This window comes from Neophocaena asiaeorientalis, unplaced genomic scaffold (assembly GCF_003031525.2).
Source record: "Neophocaena asiaeorientalis asiaeorientalis breed wild unplaced genomic scaffold, Neophocaena_asiaeorientalis_V1.1 scaffold594, whole genome shotgun sequence".
Taxonomy (NCBI): Eukaryota; Metazoa; Chordata; class Mammalia; order Artiodactyla; family Phocoenidae; genus Neophocaena; species Neophocaena asiaeorientalis.
Genome location: NW_020175066.1, coordinates 3,047,604 through 3,062,356, shown reverse-complemented (window position 1 = coordinate 3,062,356; position 14,753 = coordinate 3,047,604). Strand labels below are relative to the sequence as shown.

Below are 14,753 nucleotides of genomic sequence, written 5' to 3'. Positions count from 1 at the left end.
ATAACATGGTAATTTGAATACTGGCTCCCTTTCTTGCAGGCTTGATTTGCCTGGTGGCTCGTTCACTAGCTAGGTCATTCAGGGGAGTCAGATTAGCACAAAAACATGGCACTTTTAAATGCACTTGATGGTCGTACAATGTCCGCCTTCTTAAACTCTTCTGATAAAATTAGTTGTAAAGAGGACAACATGCTCCCAGTTGCTGCTGAATGTCATATGCTTTTGATGTAATGGAGGAGTCCTATCTACCCCACCTAATTTAACTCTTTCTGACTCCCTTGTGGACTGAGTACTGTTTTTAAGGGCTGGCTGGCTCTTGAAGAACGCTTTCAGAACAGTGCACGGAATACAACATTATAAACCTCCCGGCAACTATGTGTGTGTTTTTAAACCAAACCTAAAGAGCTGGTAACAGCTGCTTTGAAGTAGTATCTGTTTCAGAATCATAGCTGTAAACAGGAGAATAACTTAACTGTAGACCCCCGTTTAGCTCTTTTGTAATTGCAGAATTATAGTTTGCTGCTGTTATATTAGAATAATTTTAAATGGCATTTTGAAATAGAAGTGTGTATTTTAAGTGCTAATGCAAAGGTAAATGAAACATACTTTTTAAATGTGTGCAATCTGTTTATTTTCTCTGAAAGAGTCATAAATGTTAAACTAAATAAATTGCCTATAGTGGAAGTGATTTATGAGCAAGCTGGTTTGGTCAGACATTATACAAACTTTGGTATACTACAGAATGCTTTGTTGTACTTGTGAAATTCTCTTGTCTAACCTGAATTTACATTCCATGGTGATGACATGGTAAATGTAGTGTTATTAAAGTAAGTGAACACACACACATACACACACACACACACACACACACACAAAAGAAGGATAAAAATCATATGATCATTGCAATAGATGCAGAGAAAGCATTTAACAAAATTCAACATCCATTTATGTTAAGGCTGTCAATTAATTGGGTATAGACGGAACATACCTCAACATAATAACGGCTACATATGACAAGTACACAGCTAATATAATATTTAACAATGAAAAGCTGAAAGTTTTTCCTCTATCATCAGGAGGGACAATGATGTCCACTAAAAGTTCCAATGTGGTTGTGTGCCTGTGTGAAGGCTTTCCAACACCAGCAAGAAATTCCCAGACATCAACAAGGTGTCCAAGAAATCAATTTAATTCTGACACTACCCAGAGATAAAATCAGATTCCACAGGTAAAGGGCTCAGTCCCACAAGATCACTCTCTACTTCATACACCAGTTATAGGGCCAGGTTGTACCTGTGCTTCTGACTGACTGGCTATAAATCTGAAGTTCCCATCTTCCCCTTCTTGGGTTTGACTAATTACTAAAATGGCTTATGAGACTCAGAAAAACCCATTTACTCACTGGATTATCAGCTTATTCCAAAGGACATGAAAGGCTACAAATCAAGAGCCAGATGAAGAGATCAAAACCACAGTAAGATGTCACCTTACACCTCCCAGAATGGCTATCATTAAAAAGACAAAGTTCACAAGTGCTATCAAGGATATGGAGAAAAGGGAACCTTCATGCACTGTTGGTGGAATGCAAGTTGGTTCAGCCACTATGGTAAACAGTATGGAGGTTTATCAAAAAATTAAAAATAGAACTACCGTATGATCCAGCAATTCTACTTCTGAGTATTTATCCGAAGAAAATGAAAATATTAATTCGAAAAGATACATGGGGGCTTCTCTGGTGGTGCAGTGGTTAAGAATCTGCCTCCCAATGCAGGGAGCATGGGTTCGAGCCCTGGACCGGGAAGATCCCAAATGCCGCGGAGCAACTAAGCCCATGCGCCAGGACTACTGAGCCTGTGCTCTAGAGCCCACGAGCCACAACTACTGAGCCCGCATGCCACACTACTGAAGCCCACGTGCCTAGAGCCTGTGCTCTGCAACAAGAGAAGCCACTGCAATAAGAAGCTCATGCACCACAACAAAGACACAATGCAGCCAAAACTAAATGAATAAATTTTTTAAAAAAAGAAAAAAGATACATGCAATGTTCACTGCTACATTATTTACAACAGTAAAGATATGGAAGCAACGTAAGTATTACAGATGGCGGAATGGATAAAGAGCATGTGGTATATGTATTCAATGGAATATTATCCAGCCTTAAAAAGAATGAAATTTTGCCATTTGTGAAAACATGGATGCACCTTGAGGGCATTATGCTCCGTGAAATAAGTCAGAGAAAGACAACATATGATCTTACTTACATGTGGAATCTAAAAACAAAACCAAAAGACAATTAAACCAACTCAAAACTGAGCTCATGGATACTGAGAATTGATTAGTGGTTGCCAGAGTCTGGAAGTGGAATGGGGGGTTGGGCAAAATGGGTAAAGAAAAAGTACAAACTTTCAGCTGTAAAAAAAATTATTTATTGAAATGTAACACACAGCAGGTAACTATAGTTAATAATACTGTATCGTATATATGAAAGTTGCTTAGATAGTAGATCTTAAATTTTCTTCTCACAGGAAAAAAATTTGTAACAGTGTATAGTAATGGATATTTACACAAAACAGTAACAAGGTATTACCTAAAATATTTTAAATTATTTATATATTTATTTTCATCTTCAAGTGTTCGTTTTTGGTAGAAATTTAAAATGTTTCTAGTCAACTGATTTTTAGCTATGCTGTTTGAAATTAAAAACATAAAGATCACATTTCAGACTCTTGTGATTGAATATTTCTGAAACTCTCTATACCAGCAAACTCATGAAAACGTTATTAGGTCTGAAGGTCAGTACCAAAGAGGTCTTTACAATTCTCAGTATGTATTGTCCTGCTGTATATATATATCCTTATTTAAAATAAAATATTCAAAGGTGGTATATATACTTTAAAGGTTAATGAGTTTAGAATTCACATACGTCTAAAGGAGTTAAACACCACCTCTTACCCCTATTCTTTCTAAATTCAACTATAGTTTTTAAAAATATTTTATTGCACTTCCTACCAATCTTTGTTCTATAAACCTTTATTCAGTATCAGAGCATAGTGTTTGTGTGTTTATACTTCATATTGGATTTTTTAAACCACTTTTTATGTCAACAGGATAGATATATACCCAATTAGATTCTAACTCCTCCTTATGACTTGTTTATTACATGTGCTAGATAGACATCTTGTAGAAGAACACGGATTTCATCATTTTTTGGTATATTTATCTATTGATCGATAAGCAAAGGTAAGTAATAACTAGATCTAATTACTAACGTAGGTATGACACAGATTGCTTTTTACGTGTTTGTGAAGTGATATTATTTTGAAGATGGAGACGAGCATTTTTTTCCATTTCTTCTGAAACAATCTCAGAAGGCCTCAGAATTTACAGAGAAAGCTTCGAGAAAGTTAGGAGAATGATGGATGGAAGGAGGCACTGAAGTGATTGCATCTCATTTCTTGCCACAGATGTTTTGTGAACAGGACACATAGCATTTTGGTTTGCCAGGTTTTAATGAAGTACTTTTAAGAAGTGATTCATTGGTCTCCCAGATTATAATTACATCATCCACATAATACTTAACACAAATTCTTATTTACTTGGTAAAAGAAACTGAGAATTGGATTAATAATGAAAAATTCTGAATGCAGGTACATATTTCAATTTTACAACTGCGTTTTAACTACTGTTTCATCCACAAGTAGGATAAATCAGTTTTCCTTTCTGACATGTTGCTCGAAATGTATAGTTAGGTGTCCTTGGATGATATCCATGTTTACACATAAATTCAATAATCTCATCTGTTTTAGAATAAAGTTTTTTATCAAGTCTCCATTTTAACTGGATGTTATGTTTTTTCATAATTTCTTCTGAAATTACACATGCATCTGAAGTTAAAAAAATCAACAAAAAGCATTAAGTAGCATACAAATATTTTCCATAGAATTTCAGACTTTCCAGTAGAATCTTTTACACTGGTCCAGGATTTCATTCTCAAAATATTTTCTAAACCAACTCATTGAAAATCCATTATGTAGATTCCATCGTTTTAAACAATTAATGATATAAAAATGAGGTACTATGTTTAATTTAATAATTAGGTGTTATAATAAAAGATTCATAATGCCACTATCACATTAAGAGCTTTTATTAAATAACCTTTCATTGCTATAGTTGCTTGAACAAGAATTTTTCAAACTTTATTTTCTCACATATTAATATTTGTTAGCCAAGCATTCAATAGAATTGTTAATCCATAAAAATTCTATTATAAACAGCAAAATATTATACCAAGTAAGCTGATTTTCCCAGGATCCATGAGAAGATTAAAATATTTACCTAAGCATTTTGGTGGTTCTGACCACTCTCCATTCTGACATACTGTGCATCTGTTTCCCTGAAGTTCATAGTAGGACTGGCATTGGTACTCAACTGTCGATCCTGGAGGATATACTGTTGCCGGGAATGACGTAATGTCTCCATTGTCTATTGGTGGGGGAGGCCCACATTTTCCTTGAGAGTCTGAAAAATAATTTGATTGAGAGACCAAAGACAAACACAGGTTAAAGAAAGTAAATAAAAGTATAGAACAATCTGTAATATCAAGACTTGTGATTTCTGATGACAGAAATGATTCACTGAAAAAAGTTTAATCACTTAAACTGAGAGTCACATTTTAAGCCCTTCCTTTCACCCCACATGAAAGCACACATAAGACATTAACAAATATGTCTGCTTTGCAGTATTCTGGTATTTAAAGATGTTTTCCTTAATGAATATATGCTAGAGAGATGGATAGCTAAGATAAACAAAGAAAGTTTCTTGGTCTTATATATTAAGCATACTGCAGTGGCTATTGAATCTCTGGTAATTTTTTTTATTGATTTTCATTTTTATTACAAGAGAAACATCAGCTTTTTAAATAAAATTCAAAGAATTACAAATGTGTATAATGTGAAAGGGAATTTCTGGCTTCCTGTTCTGGACAAAATGAGACAGGAACATTTCTGCTTATTTATTTCTTCTGCTAAATATTCCCTCTGTTAACTAAAAATCCTGAATGTATTATAAAGACCAACGTAAGATGTTGTGAAGGGTGCAGAAAAGAAGTAGATCTTTTAGTGACCTTGGGATTCAAGGAGTTACACTGCAGTGAGTTGTCTGAGTTTTCACTTTGCCTTGTATGTATCCTGGACTGGGCACTGAGACCACAACCCAGAAATGATCTCATGCTCAGGCAAAATTAACACACAAAAAAATGTCCCAGGAAGACTTTGCTTCCTTTAGCCAAAGGTGCAGGAAATGATCAGCCTAGCAAGAGAAACATTTTTTCACAGTACAGGATTCACTCTAGAAAAACACCATTGAAGAAACCTGAGACCAACCCTCTCCCTACCTTGATCAACAGGGGCCAAGTGTTCAGTCTAGACTTTCACCCACACTGGGAGGGAACAAGACACCTGTCCTTGTGCTTGGACTGCACCCCTGGGGTTTCACAATCTCCTGGAACCTGGGTGCCGCATCTCCCATAAAGGGGATTTTGTGGATAGATGCTAAATTATTATTGTTGAAGGTGGGATACCAGGAGAGATGTCTTATCCTTTATCTTGTTGACATTGCTCTCTCCTTTGTGCTATTTTTATATTTTATAATTTTTTTCTCTTCTTTCTGTCTGCAGCTTCTAGTTTCTAATAATTTTATATATTCTCTCACTTTTAATTTCCTATTTAGGCAGATTTCTATGGCTTCTAGTGACTCAATCACATTACAATATTTTGGACAGCTATATCTTTGGTTTCCAAGTGCTCATTTTTAAAATCACCTTTATTCAGATATGAATTACATACAATAAGATCCACACATATTAGCATGTGGACCAATGATGTGACAATGTGTACACCTGTGTAACCACAAACCCAACCAAACTAGAGGCAGTTTTCATCTTCCTTTAAAAGTCTGTTGTTTCCTTTCTACTCCACCTCCCCCAACTCTCTTCCGCTAGGAAGCCCATGTTCTTTCTGTCACTATAATTTTGCCTTCCTACAACTTTGTATCATGGATTCATACAGCGTGCTTTCTCTTAAATCTGGCTGCTTTATTTCATCCAATGTCAGACCCATTCTTCTATGTGGTGTCTTGCATCACTAGGTCACTCCCTTCTATTGTGGAGCAGGGTAGCTTTCTGTGGATATAAAATATGTTTACCCATTTTATCCTCTGTTGAGTGACTTCTGGAGTGTTTCCAGGTTGTGGCAGTTATGATTGAGCTATTTAGGAACACTTGAACTCAAGTCTTTGAATGGACATATATTTACTATTTCCTGATATATACCTAAAAGTAAAATTGCTGGGCTATCTGATATGTGCTTGACTGAATCTACAAGAAACTACCATACTGGTTTTCAGGGTGATTGTGCCATCTTACATTCCCATTAACGATGTGTAAGAGTTCCAGTTGATTCTCATCCTCACCAACAAGCAGGATGATCAGATTTTTTGTTGTTTTAAATTGAGGTGTAGTTGGTTTCCAATACTGTGTTAGTTTCAGGTGTACAGCGTAGTGATTCAATATTTTTGCAGATTATACTCTTATAGGTTAAGACAATGACTATAATTCCCTGTGCTATACAGTATATCATTGTCACGTATCTGTTTTGTACATAGTAGTCTGTATCCCTTAATCCCACACCTCTAATTTGTCCCTCCTGACTTCCTTTTCCCCTTTGGTAACCACTAGTTTGTTTTCTATATCTGTAAGTATGTTTCTACTTTGCATATACATTCAGTTGTATTATTTTTTAGATTCCACATATAAAATGATATCATACAGTATTTGTCTTTCTCTGTCTAACGTATTTCACTAAGGATAATATTCTCTAGGTCCATCCATGTTGCTGCAAATGGCACTATTTCATTCTTTTTTTATGGCTGAGTAGTATTCCATTGTATATATGCAATGGAAAGCACCTAAGCTGGTTGCCAAGCGAGGCACCTTGTGAAGAGAATGTTAGAAGATTCAGTCCCACACCCCTGACCTCCAGGGAGGGAAGAGGGGCTGCAGATTGCATCAACTGCCGATGGCCAATGGGTTAATCAATTTGCCCCTGTGATAAGCCTCCATAAAACACCAAAAGAATGGGATTTTAAGAGATTCCTAGCAGACGAACATGTGGACGTGCTGGGAGAGTGGCCACTAGGAGGGCATGGAAACTCTGCACCTTTCCATGTATCTTGCCCTGTGCATCTCTTCCATCTGCGTGTTGCTGAGTTATATTCCTTAAACTGGGAATCTGGTAAATCAAATGTTTCTTTAAGTTCTATGAGCCACTCTAGCAAATTAATTGAACCTGAAGAGGAAGTCCCAGGAACCTCTAATGTATAGCCAGTAAACAGAAGCACAGATGACAAGCTGGACTTGTGATTGAATTCTGAAGGGGGCGGGGTGGGAGAGCAGTCTTGGAGGCCTGAGCTCTTACCTATGGGATCTGACAATATTTCCAGTTAGACAGTTTCAGAGAATTACTTAGAGGTATGGAAAACACACATACATCATAATAGGAAAGATCATCAAACAATGTGGATGGCATATTTCAGCAGAATTATAAATAGACTTAGCTTAAGTTGAAGTAAAGTAAAAGCCATATGTGGTAACTGAAATTTTCAATTTTATAAATTTGGTTTTGCACACCTAAAAAAGGCTAGTTTTCTTCTCTCCCTTTGTCTCCTTCCTTTGAATCATTCACTAACTTGCCAAATGACCTTGTCAGAATTAAACTGTGCTACGTTTTAAAGCATCATGAGAAAACCATATTTTGACTTGCTTCTTTTGATGCATTGTTATATTATGTGAAATTATTAGGAATTATATTTTAAATGCTGTATATTTGAGAAGCAGCACAATATGTATTATCAAGTTTGTTGATTCTGATTAAAAAATACACTGAAGGGGGCTTCCCTGGTGGCGCAGTCGTTGAGAGTCCGCCTGCCGATGCAGGGGACACGGGTTCGAGCCCCAGTCCGGGAAGATCCCACGTGCCGCGGTGTGGCTGGGCCCGTGAGCCATGGCCGCTGAGCCTGCGCGTCCGGAGCCTGTGCTCCGCAACGGGAGAGGCCACAGCAGTGAGAGGCCCGCGTACCGCAAAAAAACAAACAAACAAACAAAAAACACTGAAGAAACTATATAATGTGAGAATTATAGTTTTTCACTGTGTACTTGGCTATTGTTTTCTATTAGTACCTACATTAATTTATGTAACTAGACAAGATGATTTTCTAGTGATGATCCAGATATTTGCATGTCTACCTAGACACAGTTGGAACCCTGTTACTGAAAAGGTGATAATAGTAGAAACAGCAATAGTGAATATACTAAATACTGTTATCTCTCCATAAAATATAAAAGAATACAAGATCCCAGAGGACAGTGTTTTGCTTACAGCCACGACTGCATTTAGGAGAGGAGGACCAGCCACCTTCTGCACATGTAACGTTGCTCCGATTATTTGGGAGGCTGTAGCCAGTGTCACACACAAATTTGTACAGTGTCACCTTCCTGGTGTGTTTGTCCTGAAGATGCAGAATGACCATTTTCCACCCAAGGGAAAAAGCACCGTCCTAAAAGCCAAAAGATGACAGATACAAATCTTGCAATGAAAGAGCATTACATTTTGCAAACTTCAGAAGAGAAATCAAGTAAAAAATTTTTGTTTCTTAAAAATTAGGCCATGCAAAAAAAAAAAAAAAAATTAGGCCATGCATGTAAAAAATTAAAATGCCATGCCAGTAATTAAGACGAATATAGAAAAAATTTACATTTGTAAAGCTACTTTCTACAAACAGCTTCTCACAACGAGCAATGACATAGATCATCTTTGCTGGCCCCTCTGGTTCCCGCTGCTATGACTGTCCAGGCTCTGTGATGCCTTCAGGCAGAGCCTCTCCGCTCACTGAACACACTGGATAATTCATCCAGACAATGAGGAGGGTGTTTACTCACTGAGATACTTTGGTTTTGGTGACCATCCTTCACGTGTACAGATTATTCGATTCCAGAGTAATTGTGAAGGGGACACAAAGCTGTGATCACAGGTGTAGTAGAAATATTTCCCTATGTCAACTGGGAAGATTTGTTTATAACTGTTTTCATCATATATGGTTCCATGTTTTATCTCTGGAAAATCACATGTTCTTCCTTAAGAAAAGAAATAGTATCCTACATTAATGAATAGTTCTACTTATGTTAATAATCCCATTGTTGAATTTATTATTCTATTTAGCTTCATTATTCCACTTGCATTAGTGACCAAGATCTGGGACAATGTATAACTAAGAGTACATAGGTACTTGAGGAGTTCAGGATGTTTAAGTTCTTTGGAAGCATTTTCAAGATTAAAATCACACAGAAAAATGTAAACGCTGAGGAAGAGAACAAAAGTGGTTCTATGTAGTAAACCTCCCAGATCTAAGACGTTTGCTTCTGGAGGGATGGGAGGACTGTCTGTAGTTCTCCTTTCATTTCTTGTGCCTCTTCTTCCTGTGTCTTCCACAGAGATTCCCCAGCATCTCAGCCCCTTCCATCCCTCCTCTCCCAGTCCGCGTCACATGTTGCATAGGAGACATATACGAACAAATATACATTCACATATGAATATATATATTCATATACATATAGTCATATATGTATATATGACTATGTCTAACCTTTTCAGCGAAGACAATTTGAATGTAAAATATTCATAAAGGAAAAATATTAGCAACAAAAAACCACTAAGATATAATTACTAACTGGTGATGAATGTCCTCTAAAAATATGTATGTAAGAATTTAAATATACTTGAGTGGAAAATAGAAAAATAATTTTTGATTATTACTGTACACTCAAAATGTGTAAGTATGATTGTACTTATTTGCTTGGGCTGCCATACAAAGTACTATAGATGGGGAAGCTTAAAACAAAGAAATTTATTTTCTCACAATTCTAGAGGTGAGAGGTCCAAGATCAAGGTATCAGAACGGCTGCTTTCTTCTGTGGTCTCTCTCCTTGGCTTGTAGATGACCACCTTCTCCCTGTGTCTTCACGAGGTTTTCCCTCTATGGGTCTGTGTCCTAATTTCCTCCTCTGATTCTGACACCCAATTTATTGAATCGGAGCCCATCATAATGACCTCATTTTAACTTAAATTACCTCTTTAAAGGCCGTACCTTCATGTACAGACACATTCTGAGCTCCTGGGAGTTAGAACTTCAACCTATGAATTTTGGAGGACAGAATTCAACCTGTGTCCATCCACTAAATACACAAAGATGTTTCTATTTACACACAGGTGTGCTTCCACAAAATGGCTTCCATTCTCTGTTGAAAAACCTTGTTGCAACCCAAGCTTATGGGACTTTCAGCTCAAAGGTTACTTTTAGAAAGAGTTCAGTGAATGAGAATAGTTTACATTGGACAGGAATCGTTGTTGTATTGTTATTGTTGTGGCTGATAAAAGAAATTGCCCAAATATAGACTTAAATAGCATACAAAACCAACCATGCAAAAAATTATTTAGATTCACTCTTCTTGTAAATTAAAAATAACAAATAGTGTTTTGTATTCTAATCATAAATGGTGCAATGAGAAATCCTCAAGCATATTAGAGGTTTTGTTAACAATAACTTGGAAAGGAGATTTTGATTTTAAAAGAAATAAGACACTTTAAAAAGGTATCGTGATGGATCCACAGCGTTGTAAAAGAATGAAATAAACGTAATTGTGTCAATGAAATCTTAAAGATGTGTACATGTAAAATTAGAATTAATATACAAAAATAAAGTGCTCCTTAATTTAAAGATAAGTGAAAGGATCCACAATATTTGTTATGTTATAAAAGATAATTTTTGACATAGAACAATTGCATTCAGGTAAATTAATATAGAAAATTTCACTATAAATGAGAAAACACATCAATGAACAATGTGCTAGGGTTAACGCTCTAAAAATTATTTATTTGCCCAACAATTACTTCTGACCTCAGAAATGTAAAGTAAAATTAATTGTCATTCCACTGGAATTAAGAATTTACTATACTTTTTGTTGAAATAGATACTTCTTTTAACCTGCTGTTTATTTTATTCAAATATTAAATTGATCATGATGTCAATGACTTTTAACAGCTGTATGAAATTATAATTAAAACACAGTAAACTAAATATATTTGAAATGCCTGATTTAATGAGTTTTGACCTATGAATCCATAAAACTATCACCATATGCAAGATTATAAAGATATCCATCACTCCCAAATATTTCCTTGTATTAAAAATAAGAAACCTCCATCCATTTTGAAGTCAGAAGCTAGCCTGTGACTTTTTTCCTAATGTTGTGTGAGCATATTCACTTATCTTTATAATCAGCGTTGAGAGTCCTTTTGCTGTGGAATTCAAAAAACAGAAAAAAAATAATTTTTTTGCATTTTTCCTTAAGAGAATATGAGATAATTTTCCTGTGAGGTTACACTCTATCATGATGACACAATACAGACAATTCCTATTAGTCTATCATTAAAATATAAAGACAGGTGAAAGTAGATAAAACGTGGAGTTACATTCAAGAGGGAAGCTGAGTGTTCAGAAGTGTTTCAACTTACCTTGTGCATGAGCTCAGGAAACCCACAGGGTCAGGATGACATTGAATAGTAACAGCATGTTATATATTCCCAAAGGCACGTTCATACAAATATTCCAGTTGTGTTGTTTGGTTGTTTAGCAGTTTGTCAAATGTGACTCTGAACTTAAGGACATTACTATGACGCTAGTTAACTGAGGTCACTTAGTATATATCAAAGTTCAAACAGCTTTGCAAAATCCCTGAATTACGGGTAGTGGTTTCACAACAATATCTTAAATTCATTCCTTGATAAGTACTTGTACAACCTTTTTGGGGGACAGTAATAGGCGGGCTCCAGAAGTGATATAAAACACTAATTGTTAAAGTAAACACTTCTTTAAAATAGGTGGAGTTCTTTCTCAACCAGGTGAATCATATGTGAATAACTGAGTCCATGTCACTATCACTTTCTCATGTCTTTTATTTACCTTCATCCAGCTTCTTTGCTTAGGGGTCTAGGAAAACCAACGTGTATTTGGATCTTATTCTATCATCTGTATTTTCTTGTGCTTAGGGAAGCACTGATTTTTTTTTTTTTAACTTATGTAGGATCACACTAGTGAGTACAAGAGTTTCAGCATATTCTTGGCATTAAATATTTTTTCATATGATTGAGGCAACTTCTTTTTTTTTTTTAATATTCAGATGCACACAATGATATCCCTTTTGTCATAGGAATATAACTCAAAAATCCTCACCTGGTCTTTCACTAACTTAATTACACTTATTCTCTATTTTATTTATATATAAATATTTATACAGTCAATTCTATTCAACGTAATGTAAAATACAATTCTTTAATGTAAGAGAATTTCTTTCAAACAGATAATTAATATGGAAAATATAGTATTACTATAAAGGAAAAGAAAAACCAGTCGCAGATGTCAGAGAGTTAACGCATTGAAATTATTTATTTATTTTCTTAATATAACTACAATAGTTTCAAAATATAAAATAATTTATTAATATATGTAATTAAGACTTCTAGAATAGCAAAATAGCTTATATCAAACTAAACTTTCTATGAATAAAAATTATTTGCTAACACAAATTATAACAGTGACTGCTTGAGAGTAAAAGCTAGCAGAAAATAGAAAGTGTCCAACCTCTGAAAGAATGGAACCAAACTGTGAGATCCGTATTTACCCATTTTCTGAACTTAGAACACACTCACATACACATGGTGATGAGTGGTTGAGCTCCAGGAGGAAGCAAGAGTTTGTTTTTTGTGACAATTTAGGGACCTGTGTGTGGGGCAGGCAGGACATCTGCTGTGTGAGAGGAGAAATCCATGAAGCCTCACCAGGGAAATTCCCGATAATCTTCACGTTATTCCTTAAATTATCTACTAAATCCACATAGCATTTATGGGCTGAAGTTCCAATATCAAATAAAATAGAATTCAAAAGAGGGTTATCAGAGAATAATGAAGAGTATTTTATAATAATAAATAATTCAGATAATGTTGAATTCACCAAGGCAAAAGAAAAAGAGGCATGTAAGGACAGAGTAAAACATAATTATGTAATATTTAAGGATTCTACAAAAAAGGCTATTAGAAATAATATATACAAAACTTTATACAGAAACCAAAATTGAAAAAATATTATAAAGGACACCACCTTTTATAAATACTCTAAAAACTGTATTAAGAAATACATTTGACAAAATATTTTTTTTTTTGACAAAATATTTTAAGACAGCTACACTGAAAACTGCAAAACATTGCTGAGAAAAATATTAAAAGACAAATCAAGGAAGGAGAACATGATGAACTTGGATTGGAATGTTTAACATTATAAAGATGTCAATTTTTCCCAATTAGTTAGAGAAGAAAAACAAATAAAAGGAATCCAAATCAGAAAAGAACTGAAGCTGTCACAGTTTGCAAATGAAATGATACTATACATAGAGAATCCTAAAGATGCAACCTAAAACTACTAGAGCTAATCAGTTATCAGGATACAAAGTATAAAATAGCAGGATACAAAATTAATGCACAGAAATCTCTTGCATTCTTATATACTAATGATGAAAAATCTGAGAGAAATTAAGGAAACACTGCCATTTACCATTGCAGAAAAAAAATAAAATACCTAGGAATAAACCTACCTAAGGAGACAAAAGGCCTGTATGCAGCAAACTGTAAGACACTGATGACTCATACGGTATGGAATCTAAAAAAAGAAAACAAAATGGTGAGAAGAAACTAGGGGCAAGATGGGAATAAAGGTGCAGACCTACTAGAGAATGGACTTGAGGATACAGGGAGGGGGAAGGTAAGCTGGGACAAAATGGGAGAGTGGCATGGACATATATACTCTACCAAACGTAAAATAGATAGCTAGTGGGAAGTAGTCGCATCGCTCAGGGAGATCAGCTTGGTGCTTTGTGACCACCTAGATGGGTGGAATAGGGAGGGTGGGAGGGAGGGAGATCCAAGAGGGAAGAGATATGGGTACATATGTATATGTATAACTGATTCACTTTGTTATAAATCAGAAACTAACACACCATTGTAAAGCTATTATACTCTAATAAGGATGTTAAAAAAAAAAAAGAGCCAACTATGTTTGTGGATTTGTTCGTTTAGTTCTGCCAAATTTTACTTCATGTCTTTTAAAGTCCCTTGTTTTTAAGTACATATGCATTCATTATTGTTATATCTTTCTGGTGAATTGATATTTTATCATTATGAAGTATCAATTTTTGTCCCTAGTAATAAATGCCAGAGAGAACTCTTCAAGTTTATTTGATATTAATATAGTTACAGCAGTTATATTTTTTTCTACCTTTTAAATTTCAATTTAAAGCCAGTTTACAGGCTGAATATAAATGCATGACCCAATTATTTGCTTTTTATAAGATATGGACTTTTTGAAGATGCAGATAAATTAAAATTAAAAGGGCAGAAAAAGATATACCATAAAAACACTAAACTTAAGAAAACTTACTATGCCTTAAATGAGAAACAAATTTCTCTTTTTGAAAAGACTCCGCACAGGGCTTCCCTGGTGGTGCAGTGGTTGAGAGTCCGCCTGCTGATGCAGGGGACACGGGTTCATGCCCCGGTCCAGGAAGATCCCACATGCCGCGGAGCAGCTAGGCC

At 35.3% G+C, this 14,753-nt stretch overlaps 1 protein-coding gene across 1 annotated transcript in view; it reads right to left on the bottom strand.

Moving 5' to 3' along the window:
• Positions 1–14,753, bottom strand: part of F13B (coagulation factor XIII B chain) — a 221,022-nt gene that overhangs the window by 46,657 nt on the left and 159,612 nt on the right. The window contains 6 exon segments of the mRNA XM_024764048.1: positions 2,262–2,270; positions 3,696–3,884; positions 4,336–4,518; positions 8,433–8,526; positions 8,528–8,610; positions 8,993–9,187. Of these exon segments, the coding sequence (XP_024619816.1) occupies positions 2,262–2,270; positions 3,696–3,884; positions 4,336–4,518; positions 8,433–8,526; positions 8,528–8,610; positions 8,993–9,187 (753 nt within the window).